The sequence below is a fragment of the Candoia aspera genome, chromosome 3 (genome assembly GCF_035149785.1).
Source record: "Candoia aspera isolate rCanAsp1 chromosome 3, rCanAsp1.hap2, whole genome shotgun sequence".
In the NCBI taxonomy this organism is placed as follows: domain Eukaryota; kingdom Metazoa; phylum Chordata; class Lepidosauria; order Squamata; family Boidae; genus Candoia; species Candoia aspera.
The window spans coordinates 170649518-170666855 of NC_086155.1; the positions used below are offsets into that span (position 1 = coordinate 170649518).

The 17338-nt window shown below is 40.2% G+C and overlaps 1 protein-coding gene across 2 annotated transcripts; it reads right to left on the bottom strand.

Annotated features, from left to right (window-relative positions):
* Nucleotides 1–3398: 3398 nt before the first annotated feature.
* Nucleotides 3399–14322, bottom strand: LOC134494239 (DGAT1/2-independent enzyme synthesizing storage lipids-like). Of its 2 annotated transcripts, XM_063299297.1 has the most exons (7): nucleotides 14107–14322; nucleotides 12988–13363; nucleotides 7651–7815; nucleotides 5576–5769; nucleotides 4555–4615; nucleotides 3993–4132; nucleotides 3399–3531 (listed from the first exon to the last, which is right to left on the bottom strand). In XM_063299297.1, exons 2-7 carry the CDS (start codon nucleotides 13295–13297, stop codon nucleotides 3430–3432), a joined length of 972 nt encoding a protein of 323 aa, XP_063155367.1. In that variant the 5' UTR covers nucleotides 13298–13363; nucleotides 14107–14322; the 3' UTR covers nucleotides 3399–3429. The 2 variants fall into 2 exon arrangements, with proteins under 2 accessions (XP_063155367.1, XP_063155366.1); XM_063299296.1 differs by lacking the exon at nucleotides 14107–14322 and having other exon boundaries at nucleotides 12988–13659.
* Between the last annotated feature and the right edge of the window lie 3016 nt (nucleotides 14323–17338).

The window sequence follows — 17338 nt, forward strand, 5'->3', positions numbered from 1 at the left end:
TGGCTGTTGCAGCATCCCCATAGTCACAATTGTGATTTCCGACACTCCCTGCCAGCTTCCCACGAGCAAAGTCAATGGAGAACCCAGCAGGAAGTCGGAAGTCACTCCCACTCCCACTGTTTTGCCCACCTGTGGTCATTCTGTTTCTCTGTTTAGGTAAGTAAATAATGACTTATTGAAGTTTGTTTGTCACTACAATTTTTCTATTTATGATATATACTCTTCTTAGATGATCATGGGACCATCCAGCATTGGAGTAAAAAAAATATGGTCAGCCTAAAATTTAATGTTTAGTCTGGTCACATCAGACTGCACTACCTTTCTCTCAACAGATGACCCAATGGGTCACAAAGCTGTCTAGTTATTTATATTACTATGAGCAGGCAGGGAGCCCAGTCCTGATCATGACCACAGCAGGTAGTGGTTACACTCTGTTCTGGTTATGGTTAGTGCAGTATGGATTGTGATGGTCTCTCATGAAGAATGTAGGAAGAATGCACAGACACAAATTCCTCGGGATGAGAGCCCCGATTCAAGCCTTAAGCCCTCTTTTATTTTCCCCCAGCTAAGCAAGTACACTAAAACAGTAATTCACATAGCAGAAGGCTGATTGGTCTAAATAGTAATGCATACCTCATGTAACCCCCCCCCCCCCCGATAGCCTCCTGGCACAGCTCAGGTTACAGCTTGTGTTGCCTTGTGAGGAAAGTTTTTGCTATAACCTTATCCACTATGGAAGTTCAAGGAAGGTTCAATGAAGATAAGCACAACAATGCCACTGCCGTGGTTTGCCAGCTGGCAGGATGCACACAATGCTCTCTACAATGGATCCAGTCAAAACCACTTGTCCCAATATGATTTCAAACAACATCTATTTTGTTCTCAGATAACAGAAATTATAGCATAATTTTCCTATAGCATAAAGCTCTGCAACTTTGTTGAACAGTAAGCTGAGGGCATGAGGTGATATAATAACAAGGGAACTCAAAATTACTTATGTTTCTGTAAGAAAGTAACTATAAATTTTGGATGCTCTAAGGTTCCTGAAGTAAATTGTCTTACTCTTGGTTCTGGACCCTTGCTCTTTGTTGCACTTCCTTCCTACACAGTTCACAAAAGTATTGATTAATGAAACCTACAGTATATCACACTGAGGCAAACTTACCAGCTTCACTAGAATAAAAGAACCCTAATTCTTGATGAAGTTTATTGAATCACTGACCCATCTATGAAAAGAGTGTCATGCAATTATTTAAAAACTGGTCAGAGTATACAATTAGGATGCTGAGAAGTCTGGAAACCAAAATCCTATGTGGAATGATTGTAAATATTTGATATATCCGCCTGAAAAATAGAAAAAGGCAGCTTTCAAACATCTGAAAGGATATTATGCCGAAGATGGAGCAGAATTTTTTTTTCATTGCTTCAGAGCAGGGAAAGGAACGTTTTGGAATTTTGAAAGTATGTTGTCGTTTGAAAGTAAGTCCAAAAACGTTTTGCATTTTTGTGCAAAATAGACATGCCTGGTCACAAAAACAGTAGTTATCATAACCCGAACTATTTCCCACCAACTCATCTGTTCCTCCATGTTTCCTGCCATCCCAATTTTAGCTGTATTTACTGGGCAGATGGGCACATTTCCAAGGAGAACACTGGGCTATAGGCGCACACCATTTTTTTTCCTATTAATGCTTATGGGGCTTATGTGGGACTTAAAACCATTTAAGGAAACAAACTGGTGCTTTGCAGCAATGGCAGCTTCCTTTTAATTAATTTTATTGAAAATAACCTAAAAACAAAAGTCATAAAGAGAAAGGGAAGCTATTGGATGCCCCAGGTACATTAATGTTCACAGACTCAACTTTGCCTATGCTTGCTTCTTAGAAAGTACTAGAAAACTAATGAATGGAAATAGCAAGGAAGCAAATTTTAGCTAAATATTAGCAATACTGCTATTTGGCATTACAAGAGACTGCTTAAAAATGGTAATACCAGAGGAAGTGTTTAAACCAAGCTGAAGTTTAAGAAACACTGCTCTAAATGAATCTTGCATTGATTAGGTGATCTTTTAATTTACTTTCAACTTTTGTGATCCATCAAGTTAGAATAGGCTTATTCAGTTTGGTATCCTTCAAATATGTTCGCCAGCAGTGACAACTGGATACGCGGATTAGAATTTATAGGATTTTAAACAAAGCATATCCAGTGAGAAGCAGAGTGAGGAAGGCTGAGTTAAAACATTGTCTAGAATCACTAGAAGTCTAAAATTAGAGTCTCCTATGTCTACAGGTAGTCCTTGCTTAACGACCACAGTTGGGACCAGAATTTTGGTTGCTAAGCAAAGTGGTCATTAAGTGAATCTGACCCAATTTACAACCTTTTTACAGCGGTTGAATTGCCACAGTCATTAAGCAAACCAAGTGGTTGTTAAGCAAATCACACTGTTCCCCATTGATTTTGTTTGCCAGAACCCAGCCAGCAAGGTTGAAAATGGTGATCAGGTGACGTGATGCTGCGACAGTCATAAATAATAAACATTTGTCAAGCACCCAAACTGTTATCATGTAACCACGGGGATGCTGGAATGGTTGTAAGAGTGAGGACTGGTTGTAAGTCAGTTTTTTCAGCATTGTCCTAAGTCCGAATCACCACTAAACAAATGATTGTTAGGTGAGGACTACCTGTACTAGATAGAGACCAAGCTTTTATGAGTATATTTGTGAAAGGGTGAAGAAGTATATTTAAGTCTTGGGGTATTTGACAGAATTTAGCAAGTACATAACTGTATAAGTGAGTGTTATACCAATAGCTGAATTACTTTTCTTCATCATGCATTCTATCACACATACATACAGTTTATAGGCTGATCTATAATCAAAATTGTCAGGATGATTTACCAGGACTCAAACCAACTAAATCACTATAAAAACCACAAAACACATTCCATACAAACCATTAAAATTTCTGAAAATTTTTGGAGATAGAAAAAAATTGGAAATATTGCTGATACAAATTAATTTAAAGCTGAGAGAAAAGAATACAATAGGCAGAGATAAAGCAGCATAAAACAAGTAATGCAGTTTAAAATGCATGAGAAAATATAAAGGTTACAGGACATTTATTAAATGATGCAAGTGCTGCAAAAAGATTGGTCATCACTGAAAGAGATTTACCTGAAGAAGTCCAAATCATCAAACCCACATCCCTTTTCTATATGCTAAACAAACACAAGTAGATCTACAGATCTAATCTTGCAAACAAGCATAGGTTAGATATTCTACTTCCATATGTAATACACATATATTAAAATTTAATCACTTACGTGAACTACCTTTTCCAAAAAAAACAACAACCCCAAAGCACTAGCATAATATATTTTGGGGGGGAGAGTGGGGAAAGGATGTCTACATTTTCACAAGTAGTATACCATTATTTCTCTGGGTGTTTCTCAAATCGCTCCAATAGCGCTCTTTGTATGCTACCTGGTATTTCTTGGTGTTTATCTCTGAGACCTTTTATTGCACTTTTGATCTATAAAAGAGCAAAGAACAGAAAAGAATACTTTTACATTATCTTCTTATGTTCTTCCACTAAAAGATATCCGAACTATATTCATATTATACTTTTTAAACACCACTGTTAAGTTATAAACTGAGCTGATGTGAACAATTATCACATTTGTAATTGTTTATTTGCAGTTTTTAAAAAATCACCTTTAAATTATATTTTCCTTTCTTTTTTTAGAAGGCATGATTCCACAAGCAATGAATATAAGCTAGAGGTAAGGATTTCACTAAACATTATTAAGTATAATTTATTGTTTACTATAATATTGTTGAACAAAAAGATTAACAAGGGTCAGTAATCTTTTCAGAAGTTTGGATACCTGCCATCATGAACTTTCTCCCTCAGGAACACACAAAGACTCACAAATAATAATACCAATAACAATAACTGTTACCATGGAGGTTTCTGCAGGTCACTTAAATTACCTTTTCAGCTAATTCTTCAGCTGATATATTTGGATCATAAGGAATGGGATCTCCTACGTATGAACAAAATTTCACAGGGAATCCACCATAAACAGGAACAATCGGCCATCGGGTACGTTCATACAACCATTTGAATGGCCCTGTGTGTAAAATTCAAATTATGCTCATGTTTCAACAACAACATGGTGTGAGTTGAGCAACATCTGAAGTGCCCCGATAGGAAATTAACAAAGCCCATGCAGTTATAACTTAATTGTATAGAAATGCATGCCTCAATTGTCATGCAGAATGAATACTAGGGTCCTAGTTCTATGCATAGTTATCCATTTTGCCCCATTAATTTCAATCAATATAAATACACAAAAATGCACACTAGACTGTAGCTAAAGTAAAGAGATAGGGAAGTAGATAGATATATGAAAACAAAAACTTTGGAACATTTTTTAGTCCAAGATCAACACTCTAAACACTATTAAATAGAAATCCAGTTGAAATCAGCATGATTTTCTTCCATATGATATGCTTTAGCACAAGGAATAGATGCAAGTTGAATCCATCTTACATATTTTCCCAAGTGTTCTGTATCCTTCCCGTAGATTTTTTGTAAATATAGGAATGACAGGCTGAGAAAGGTGGGAGAAAAGTAGCCAGAATTAGGGCAGCATTTCAGCCTTTACAATTTAAAGATCATGCATTAGGATCATACGTTGAATAATTAATATCATAAATAGTATATCCATTCACAAAAAGGACATTATACCTTCCTTAATGCTAGATACTTCACTTTTCAAGCCCGTTTCTAGTAAAACACATAATATCCAATTCACAAAAAAAGAACTGACATTGAGTGATTGATTGCATTCAAGTACAACAATATTCTATGTATAGGAATGGAAAGAGGCTGCAACTGGTCCAGAATGCAGCAGAATGGGCAGTGGTGGGCTGCCCACAAGTTGCACTGGCTGACAATGGGTGCTTGTTATCACCTATGAAGCCCACCTGGCACAGAGCCAGGTTATTTGTGGGACTGTTGTTCCTCATTTCTGCCCATTTAGTAAGATCGGCAAAGTGGGCTGGACACACTCCAGGTCACTTCAAGTTAAGCAATGTTATCTACCAAGTCCTACAAATTGTGCCTTCTCTGTTTTGACACTACCCTCTGGCACACTATCTCCTGAGAGATCCATATGGCTCCCACCATAATGATGTTCCATACGTCTTTGAAAACCTGGCTATACTCCTAGACCTTGCAGCAGGGTGCCTACTGAGCCCCTATAGCTTGTTTTTGTTGTTTGGTTTGGTTTCTATTCTCTTCTGGAGATCTATGATCTGTTTCTCAATTTTTAATGTTCCTTTTAAAATATAAGCTGCCCAGAGTCACAACTACCCTTCAGGTTACTGCTACAAGCCATCCAAGCAACCCACAGATACTTTTGCAGCAAACTTACCGTAGATCAATGGCTGGAATGAAGTAGATGTTATTGAAGAATGAATTAATGATCTGCTAGAATAGAATTCTATTTGATCCAATGTCCATTGTAACATTTATTATGTTTTTAAATGCATAGCAGAAAGCTACTCACCACTTTTGCATCTCTAGCCACATGAGCAAAGCCTGTGCGGCTACCCCATAAAAAGTCATAGTTCTCATCACTAAAGAGTGCTTCTCGGGCTCCACCTGGTAAAACTCCTAATAAGTATCCCCTTTTCAGAATTTCAGTGCATTCTGTTCTTCCATTATGTGTAAGGCCCTCCACGTTATAAAACAGTTTTATACCTGTACAAGATACCATCAAATCATTTTTAGAATATATATTTTTCATAGAAATATTCTGCATAGAAGGTACATATTCACATATTATAGACACATAAATGAAAGCTTTCCTCTCTTGGGTCCACTTTTGTATACCAGATATAAAATTGAATCCTGTGAAAGCAATTCTCTAGAGCAAAGACATGAACATAAAGAAACAAATATTATATATACAAATTGGTAATAATTCTAACATAATCATTAAGGAACAGAGCTGTCTTGTGGTGCTTCTGAATGATCATGCAAATGCCCCATATGATATTGATATACTTTAATTTTTGTCTCGAATACTAATAAGCATAGCTTTCTACTAAAGAGCCAAACTTTGATGTGTTCTTTTGATGCTATATAGAAACATGGAAATGGCCTTGAAAGGAATATTCAAAAGCCGTTACAGAAACAAGGGCAGAAGCATTCCTTAAGTCCTGGGAAGGGAGATAGCATTAGGAAGAGGCTCAGACTGGCTTGCCCCTGACTCAGTGGGGTATAAGAGGGAGGGAAGGGAAGATACAGACAGACTCGCAAGGTTCTGTTACTATGTATCTCAATAAAATACAGTTCTAGTCTTCCTGTGGGGTTGGTTTCTTGATTGGTCTACTTCATAGGGCTGACAGATCCAGAACATAATTTGAAAGTAAATTTCGATTAAACTCATGCAACCTGATAGTCTGCATGTATACTCAGCAACATCTCCAATATAATGTATTGCCCTTTATATTCAGACAGGCTTGTAGGGGCAGATAATAAACAGATTTGGCAGGGCTTATGTAACCTTGCTGACTCTTAAATTTATTAAACTGGAATAGTAGAAAGCTGGACAGGCAGATATCACCTTCTTTCCTTATCTAATATATCTGTAATTAGTTACACATATTCAGATACAACTAATCTCCTGCTACACAAAGGGAAAAAAAGGGCAGTGGAGATTGGCATAGGAGCAGCATCATTCACTGTTCTTCTGTTGTGGTTGGCATTTCCCATCCCTGCTACACAGCCTCCCGCTTCCCTTACTGAACTGAGATTTTAGTCAGTAAATAACAGAAGGTTAAAATCACTGTCAGTAAAATTGATGTTTTACCAACAGTGTTCATTTCTGAATGTTCTGAATGCTCATTTCTAGTAGTGACTAGCTCTTCAGTCAAAGTGTTGGTACAGTATATCTAGACAAAATTGCAAAAAGTCTTTTCCCCAACAGATGAGGAATGAAGAAATCAGGACAAAACTGACAGGAGAAACCCCTTTTATTTCAGGAAGCATTTTGTTAGCTGGTATTTGAATAAGCAATGCAGTATAAGGTCTTTCTTAAGATTAACGTTTCTTATTATATATTGTTCTGGTTCTCAACAACAAAAGACCTTATATCACAAATAGTTCAGAAGAAGGCGTGAAACATTTCCCTTCAAAGGATCCTTTGTCCAAAACTTAATGCTTCCAAGAAAACTAGGAAAATTGTACTTGTTCTGAAGATTTGATCACTTAAACAAAGATATTTTTTCTGATTATATAGGCAAAGAGAAACAGAAGACTTCTTCTGAATTGTTTGCTTGGGCATTTTTCATTCTGAACCCACCAAGAAACATTGTTTTGCCATTTGATCTAAGTTGTCATTAAAAATAAGATGCTTCTAATAAGTTAAACAGACCTAAGCTGCTCCGGCTGAGGCTAGGAAGATTATATTTTTCAGCCATGATCAAAATGTCAAAAGATGCAAGATTTGCTTGATAGTTTAAAAAACCAGATGAACCTGCATTTCAGAAGAACCATGTAATTTATTAATACATTTAATTATGCTGTCAGTGTTGAAGGTTTGCAATGCAGTGTTTGTGCGCAAGCAATATATTTTACCTGGTATTTTGGAAAAATGATAATCAACCACTGAGCAGCAAAATCTGCCGGTTCTTAAATATAATCTAGATACAAAGTACTGATAGTCTAGAGGAAAGGCTCCATGGTAAAATACGATAAGCCCTGGTCCTTCTGGTACTTTATCCATCCCGTGCACCTCATAACCTGTTTAAGGGATAAAATATAAGAGTTTTAGCACTGTTTTAATATAATCAAGATTAAGATTAGCATGGAGTCCAGAAGAAATGGCAGTCAATATAAGCACAATTGTTGAGGTCAAAAACTGACTCAAAATTAAATTCCTTGTTTCGATCATCCTAGGCTTCAGCATCTACACTGTCAAAATACCAAAATTTATGGAACTTATAGATCTCTGCCTCACTACCTACTTCCAATTTGATGGACAAATATAAAAATAGATTAGAGAATGAAGCTTCCAGATATTCTTCAAGCCTATCTTAGGAATAGTCCTCCTAGAGATACAATCCAAAAGATGGATCTGTTATGTGGGTAATACATGTGTTTATGGACAAAAAAGATCAACTCCAGAACACATACAAACACATCAACAACACCTTTCATAGAATCAGATTCACAAGAGAAGAGAACAGCAACAGCAACAAACTACTTTTCCTAGACATAGTCATCAGAATGGAAAATAATGGCAACCTACAAATCCAAGTATATCATAAAACAACATACACCAATTAAGTACTCAATTATCACAGCAAAACTCAACAACACAAAAAGAAGCTATGTAAGAACTGTCTTCAGATGAGCAAAACTGAAGCACAGTACAATAACCCAAAAGTCCAAAAAGCGAAATAGACTACCCACTGTATATTCTGGTCTAATGCAATGAATACCCACACAATTTCATCAAAAAATATCTGTGCAATCAATTACACAACTCATACAAGGATAACTCTACCTTTTATCAAAAACATTTCTGAAACTACCAAGACTACAATACCACCCTAGACATCATGGTAGCCCATAAACTGATATAATCTACCCAAAACATCCTAAGCAATCCCAAAGATCCCTCAGCTAAAGAGGACAAAACAGAAATCATTTGCAACATCAAAAACAAGGACTGTGAAAACCACTATGTGAGGCAAACAGGCAGAAAATTGAGAGAAGATACTCATGAACTTGTAAGGGATGCAGTGGCGCTGCGGGTTAAACCGCTGAGCTGTTGAGCTTGCTGATTGGAAGGTTGGCGGTTCAAATCCGCGTGATGGGGTGAGCTCCCGTTGCTAGTCCCAGCTCCTGCCAACCTAGCAGTTCGAAAACATGCAAATGTGAGTAGATTAATAGGTACCGCTTCGGCGGGCAGGTAACGGCGTTCCGTTTAGTCATGCTGGCCACATGACCACGGAAGTGTCTACGGACAAACGCTGGCTCTTCGGCTTTGAAACGGAGATGAGCGCCGCCCCCTAGAGTCGGACATGACTGGACTTAATGTCAAGGGAAACCTTTACCTTTACCTTACTACTCATGAACTTGCAGTCAGAACACATGATGAAAAGCCCTTAATTTGACAACACACAAACAAGTTCAACAACAATTTTAGTGGGAAACTGCAGACATCTTTTTGTTGTTTATTCGTTTAGTCGCTTCCGACTCTTCGTGACTTCATGGACCAGCCCACGCCAGAGCTTCCTGTCGGTTGTCAACACCCTCAGCTCTCCCAGGGATGAGTCCGTCACCTCTAGAATATCATCCATCCATCTTGCCCTTGGTCGGCCCCTCTTCCTTTTGCCCTCCACTCTCCCTAGCATCAGCATCTTCTCCAGGGTGTCCTGTCTTCTCATTATGTGGCCAAAGTATTTCAGTTTTGCCTTTAATATCATTCCCTCAAGTGAGCAGTCTGGCTTTATTTCCTGGAGGATGGACTGGTTTGATCTTCTTGCAGTCCAAGGCACTCTCAGAATTTTCCTCCAACACCACAGTTCAAAAGCATTGATCTTCCTTCACTCAGCCTTCCTTATGGTCCAGCTCTCACAGCCATATGTTACTACAGGGAACACCATTGCTTTAACTATGCGGGCCTTTGTTGTCAGCGTGCAGACATCTTAGACCAAGCAATATCCAAAAATGCAAGATAATTCCTTGAGGCATAGCACTCTGATGAATCAGCCATTAGCAGACTCACTGAGATAAGCTCCCTCTACCTCACTTCTCTCTCATTCAAGAAAGGAAGCAACTACAGGTAGTCCTTGACTTACGATGGCGGTTGGAACCAGAATTTCTGTCACTAAGCAATACAGTCGTAAAGCACAACTGCACTGCTTAGCAACGGCAATCCCTGCAGTCCCAGTTGATGTCATTAATTGAATCCCATGTTTGTTAGGTGAGGCAACTTTCTGCTGGCTTCCCACAACCAGTCCCAGGCTGGCAGGCAGGTAGGTGGCTGCTGCCCGGCGGGGGAGGCAGTCAGGGGGTGCATAGGGGGGCAGGGAAATGTGTGAGAGAGGGTTGGAGAGGGTTCATGAGGATGCGCAAAAGGCACGGCGCAGGTTGGGGAGAGTATGCAGGGTACGAGAGGGTGCTCAAGAGTTGGGGAGGGTGCAAGGGGGTGCACGTGGGTCAGGGAGGGTCTGCAAGGGTACAAGGGGATGCACAAGGAGTGGCACAGGTTGTGGAAAGTGCACAAGGGTACAAGGGAGTGGGCGAGAGGCGTGGGTCGGGGAGGCTGATTTGGGCTGCAAAGGGAGGCACAGCAAGGGTTGGGGAGGTTGCACAGGGGTACGCAAGTGGCCCATGCGGCACAAATGCAGAGGGGCTGGGGGAGGATGCACAGGTGGGAGAGACTTACTCCAGCGACTTGTGACCTTCCCTGCTGGCTTCCCCATTGATTTTCTGGGGAAGTGGGAGGGAAGGTTGTAAATGACGATCATGTGATCGTAGGTCACTGCAACCAGTTATAAGTGTGAACCGGTTGCCAAATGCCCAGATCACAATCACATGACCGCAGGGGTGCTGGGACAGCCAGAACTCTGAGGACTGGTCGTAACCACCATTCATTCAGCACCATCGTAACTTTGAACAGTCGTAGGTTGAGAACTACCTGTATAGGTGAAGAAAAGGGCAAAAAGCTCTAACATATTTTTCCTTATCACATACCTATTAATCAACAACCAGATAAGAAGAAATCAGCACCAGATAAACAAGATCAAAGAAGAAACAATAGCTGCCCAAAAAGCAATCAAAGCTGGTAAGACAAGCTACCATGTATAAACACCCAGCAAATTATACTCCACCCCCCTGCACTGTTGATATTACCTAGCCTGGTAATGAAGCTTCTGCAGAACAGAACCTAGAAGAGCTAAATATATTCTCTACTACAGCATTACACCATTCAAAACCTTGTTGTTCTGATGAAGACTCTCTATAGTCATTAGTTACATGGACTTCACATAATAGTAGGTTTCTGCCAGAACCAACTCAAACCAATCTGTTGCTAAAGGAAAAGTTGGCAGTCCTCTTCAGCCTATGTATACAAAATGATGGATCAGTAACTGAATGTTATTTCTGCTCTGACAACAAGCATTCTCCACTTCAGTTGACAGCAATGCATGAGATTATACAAGACTATGTACTAGACATCTAATTCTATCCCCCCAAAAAGGAAATTTAATTTGGAGGGCTTAGAAGTAATGTAGTAAAGTAAGTCTCTCTCAACTTTAACTCAACTTCTAGTGAATGCACATACATATGATTCTTTGGCAGTGGTTTGCCATTGCTTTTTCTGGATTTTTAAAAACTTATCTAGTCTATACCCCTGGAATTTCCTAGTGGTCTCTCACTTAGTAATATCATGTAGTTGGCTAACCAGCCTTTTACTTTAATGGATGTCAGAATATTCATAAATTTATCATGCTATCACAGAAAGGCATCTAACTTCTCTATTTATATAACCAAGCAGTAAAACATTATAAAGAAAGGCACTACAGTGGCATTACTGTGGTTTCATAACATTCTGAAATATAATAAGCATTAGTCAGTTATATTTTTTAAATTTTTTTGCAAATTTCTATGCCAGCCACTCAAATTACTCTGGGCAATATATATTCTTAAATATCAATTCACCACACAGAGTCATGTAGACTGGGGTTGTCTATAATTACTGTTAATAAATAAATAACACATTTCAACTTTCCACAGAAATCAATCCAACCTACTTTAAAATAAAACAACAGCAAAACATAATCCACAATGGCTGCCCAATGATCACTGGGTTATGTGTCAAATGCTCATTTCAAAAGAAGTGTCTTCACTGCTTTCGAGACCACCACAAGCAAAGAGGCCAAGTGTACCTCTGTGTGTTCCACCATATTGGGGAAATGGTAGGGGCACTATGTCAGGAAAATATGACTTTGAATTAGGGTGGCAACAATCCCACATAGCACCTTGTTATACCTGCTAGTGTCTCCTTAAGGCAAATGCAGTTTTCCTGGGCTCACAGGTGGGATTGCACAACCACCTGTGAGCCCAGGAAAAGATGCACCTTCTTTAAGGAGGCTCCAACAGTTCTGTATATATACACGTGCCTGTTCCAAAGTTTCTGGTTTCAGATCTGAAGCAATGTGCATTCCTAGAACTCTTTCATAGAAATGTGCACTAGATCGCAGCCAAGAGGTCATCTGTAAATCAATATCTTTGAGGACACATATTTTTCAGGCCAAAGGTAGCACTGACCTTTGAAACACATGCCAAAAAAGAGGTGGATTTGGACAATGAAGAGGACTTACCCAGAGCAAAACGGAATTTGATATCATCTACAAAACACATTTTGGAAAAATAAGCAAGCAGTTTCAGTTGTTTCTATGGAGATGCAGCACTCCCCACTAATGATAAGAGTACTAGTCATTTTTAGCACATAATGACCCATATGCTACAAGTCAACCAAGCAATTTTACCCCAAGCATGTTCATGCTATTCTATCAAGCTAGGAGCTCTAATCTGTTTACCTTGAAAGCCAACATGCTGTTGTCTGCATTCCTCCAATAGGTTACATGCAGCATAGTTTTTATTATTTCTTCCTGCCTTTCTGTGCTTTGCATAACATCTATCACCAGAGGAGATAACATAGTGGGTGTGTATGTATGCAGCTACATTCCCTAGATATTGTAATTTAAATGCGGTGGTATGATAATGTCATAATTAAAAAATGCAACTTGATGGCAATTTATTGAGAGCTCTGAAAAGCACATCAAAAGCTCTTGGTTCCTGCATATTGTACTTCTGTGTCATATAAGGATATTATAATCCACTGTGGTATTGTCAACAAAGCTATATCAACTTGCAGATTTTGCAGGAGATTATACTTACCATGCCACACTGTACCATACATGTCCCAAAGATGAGCCACAGCCCTCCGTCCATTGTCCCATGATTTACTGAGATAATCTTCCTTTAAGTTAAGCTTTCTCTTGTAAATATGCAACAGAAGATTAGAAAGATAAATAAAGCCAAGAATCATTACAACAGGGGAAAAGAGAAGTAGGAATGGTACCAACACCCAGAAAAGGTACGCTGAGTAGTCTGTGAAACTGTTTAGGTAAATATTTGGAGACATCCATTTGTTCAGTAGTTCCATTACCCAGGTCAGATCTTCTTGCCCAACAGAAAATGAATTCATATTAGTTATCTTCTGTTTAAAACTAAAAAAACAACGTGATGGAAAAACAGCTTCTTAAGCTTGGCCCTGGATGCAGAAAATGCACTTCGTTAAATACGCTGTCATTATTGCAATAGGCGTCATCCTATTTCAATACCCTAAGGATTGTCCACTTTCAACAATTTAGTCAAGGAAGACCACTAATAGCATATCCTAGGCATATTTACTCAGAAGCAAGTAATGCTGTATGCCTTTCAGATGTATTGGCCATGAACTCCCATAATCCCCAACCAGGATGACCTTTAATTCTGATTTAAAGTATTTCTAGGCAGGAGATCTTTCAAGGCAACTTACACAGGTAAAATCATGTGCGTGGGAAGCACAATAAAACATAAATAAAACCTGCAAGTATCAACCAATTCCCACCGACTGAAATAAGACAGAGTTTCTGCCAGTAACTGGAAACTGAGCAACGAAAGACTTGAGAGAATAGAGAAGGAAGGGGCTTTCTTAAAAACTGCAATTATGGACTCTTGCAGCCCTTTCCGTAGCTGTAGGGGCCCGGGAGGAAAAAAGCCCTTTTCTCTGCTGAAACTAATGCAATGGCCCCCAAAGAGGGCAAGCGCGGGTGGGCTGCATTCATTCGGCGTTTGCACCTATGAAGCGCTCCTTCTCCACTCCGAGGGCGAGGCGTCATTTCCCACCAGTTCTTCCGGCGTGGTTTCGACTCTTCATCCCTCCGCTCTCCCCGCTACCAGCGGAGCTCCTGCCTCGCTGCTAACGATGCCGGCCAAGCTCCCTTGGAGAACCGCGCCCTCGCCCGGGATCACCTGAATCTCGGCGCTCCATCAAAGGACTCTGCCCTCAGCATCGGGGGACTCCTAACAGCATCCCGGCCGCGAACGAATCTGGGCGGCAGAAATGTCCGGGTCCGGCCCGTTAAGGCCGTTCGATGGAAGAACAACCGGGGAAATTGCGGAGGAGCATGCAACACCGAGAAGCCGCAATGCAGCACGACGTTGCGCGTTGTGTAGATGCGAGAGGAGGAGGAGGAGACCTTCGCCGGCGCCGTCTCTCCCTTCAAAAATAGGAAGCGCTGCCGAGGCGGCGGAGAAAGCCTTGGCTTTTTCTTTCCTTTTCCTGGGCTGCAGGCAGAGGCTCTAAATAAAATACACAGGTCTTGGAATTAAGAAATATAATGTTCCGCGGCATCATTCTATTTTCCATTAAAATAAAAAAAGTTATCGTTAGAGGCATGAAAGCAGTGAAAAATAAAACTCCTCCTGCGGTCTGATGTGGTACGTTCCATCTGACGTCTGACCCCTCGCATGGAAAAACCCCTCGTGTGGGGCCGAAGAACTTCGATAGTCTTCATGTGGAACTGACTTGCCGGGTTGAGAAACGCTGCGTTATACGTTATACTGTTCCAAGCCAAAATGGGCTGTTTCAGGTAATCTGGGAATGGTTGGAATGTTCCACGATGGGATGCATTACAGACCCCTAATACTGTACATTTATATTTTTTGGCATGCACTTAAAAATAGCTTGGGTTGTGCAACTAAATACTGTATATCTTTTATACAAGAATTGACACAGAAATAACCAAGCAGCATGCTTACTTAATTCCTCTTTAAGCATCATTCTCTTATATTTATGTAGTTGAATAGCACACTTACTAGTTCCTGTGTTCAATGGACTAGTGAAAGATTATATTAAAAAGAGGTGGTAGTATAATGGATTTTACTGTGCTGTATTACAGGTTATTACCCATCTTGCTCTCACCCTCTCTCCCTCCCTCTTTCTCTCCAAACAGATAAATACGTAGCGGAGTTATGTGTGCATACAATAAAATTGTGTCTTAAATGCTGCAGGACACTTTCAAGTTAATAGACCCCAAAGCAACTTTTATTAATTTCTTAGAGAATATATTTCACAAGTAAAAGAATTATAATTATTTATTTCAAATATTTCTATACCGTACATGATGGTATACGTTCCCAGTCATGTTCAAAATGTAAAATGCATGGAATGCAAAAATACCCTCAGATAAAAACATATCAGATACATAACTAAGCAAAGTTATAACACAATAGTCTTGGTAATTTCTAACAGGTGACCCAATTAGTTCTAAGATCTGCATTAGTGCATGAATTTGGGTTTTCTCTCAGCAGCTCCCTCCTAGTGAACTTTGAGATGGAGAAGACTCCTGAGAATTTTTCTTGGACAGCAAAGAAAACAATCAAATGGATCATCAAACAAATCAATCCAGAGTTCTCGCTCAAGGAACTATTATCATATTTTTGGACACATTATGCAAAGACCCAACTCCCTTGAGAAATCCATAATGCTGGGAAAGGTGGAAGTAAAGAGAAGAGGATGACCAGCAGCAAGGTTGAGAAACTTCATTAAAGCAGCAATTAATGTACCATTGCAAGACCTGAAGGGCCAGACTGGGGAGAGATCGTCATGAGGAAAATCTATCCCTGTGGTCATTAAGTATTGATAGTGACTTGATGGCACATAATCAGAAGAGTGGTTCTCCACACCCCTGCAGGAGGGATGGCAGGACAGGCAAGGCTGGCATCACCAAGACCCTCTTAGCTGTTAGTTGAGGTGGGAGAGAATGGTGGCTAAAGGATGGCAGAGGTGGGAAACAGCAGTGGTGCGGCATCCCTCAGCATTAAACTTGGCCAGGAAGACAGCTTCCTTCCCCATGCAAAAGATGGTGGTCACTTTACATGCACAACAGCTGTACAGAGTAGGTGAGCCTCAAGGGCTAGTTGGCACAGCCAAGTTGCTCCAACACAAATATAGGTCAGTAATTATTTTGTGAGGACAAGAACACACAAGGTCATCCTCTGTTTGTGCCCAGCCCTCTTAAGAAGGCAACATCTGCCTGTCTTTTCCTGCTTCACATAAAAACAAATGTTTTCCAACCTATGTGGACGCAAGTGGCGCTGTCCAGTTCACCTGTTGCACTTGGTTGTAAGCAAATGCCTCCATGCCAACTGGCTCCTGCCAACTGTAGCAGAACCTCCCCCTCCAATTCCTCTTGCTGTCCTTAATCGCCATTTTGTCCTGGGCTGCAGGGCCACCTGCCCCCTTCTGAAGGGGCCTTGACCAGTGAACCAGGTTTTTGTTGTTGTTGTTCTTTCAATGCATGCTTGAGTACATGCCCCTTCTCCAAGTTCCCCACTTCCTTTTTCCCTGCTTTCTTTGTACCCCTTCCCATCCCGCCCTGCCTGGTTTGACTAAGTGAAGGTGTTGCAGGAAGAAATGAGAAAAAAGCCAGTAGGCCAGGCCTGATCCCTGGCTTGTAGTTGTTTGGGGGGAAAAGGAGCCAAGATCCTAGAGAAAGGGAGCTGCTGGACCGTGAAACAACACAAATATACAGAGCTATACATATGCATTCATCAGTGCAGTGGGGAAAGGCTGGGCTTTTTTTTCTTTCTTTTTTTACAAGTTGACTGATAGACCAGTTGTCCTTCTCTGGTAATTTTTGACAACAGTCTCTGGTAAAAATTGACAACAGTTTTGCCAGTTTTCCCATCCAGCAAAAATGATTACAAGAACAGTAAAAGAGTGGTAATTTTTTTTCCTCTTTTTTACTGGTCCGCTGGAAGAAAGGTATAAAGTTTAAGGGAAATCAGGTTCATAAAAAGGTTTCAAAGAGCCATTCACAAAACAAGGAAAATGAGTGGTACTTGCATGCTCTGCAGTGATGGGAAGGATAAAGAACAGGTAAATCTACCAATCGGGTACCACAGTGAGTACAGTCTGGACCAGGGTTTCTCAACCAGGGTTCCATGGAACCCGAGGGTTCCATGAGAGGTCACTAGGGGTTCCTTGGGAGATCACAATTTATTTTCAAAATTGTTTCAAATTTGGGCAACTTCACATTGAAGAGGTAAGTTTCATTCTTTACTTTAAGAACCCTGTTAATGCATATATACAGGCCTACCCATGAAACAAATATAATAATTTTGTAATTAGTGGCCTATATTTGAGCCTGAATGTGCTGGGGTTCCCTGAGGCCTGAAAAATATTTCAAGGGTTCCTCCA

Excerpts from the sequence above, each read along its gene's own strand:
- LOC134494239 (XM_063299297.1), bottom strand. The coding sequence starts at position 13,297 with ATGAATTCATTTTCTGTTGGGCAAGAAGATCTGACCTGGGTAATGGAA. Across the intron at positions 7,816-12,987 it reads GTATGGTACAGTGTGGCATG|GTTATGAGGTGCACGGGATG; the intron begins GTAAGTATAATC and ends TCCCTTAAACAG. Across the intron at positions 3,532-3,992 it reads CTGAAGAATTAGCTGAAAAG|ATCAAAAGTGCAATAAAAGG; the intron begins GTAATTTAAGTG and ends GCTCTTTTATAG.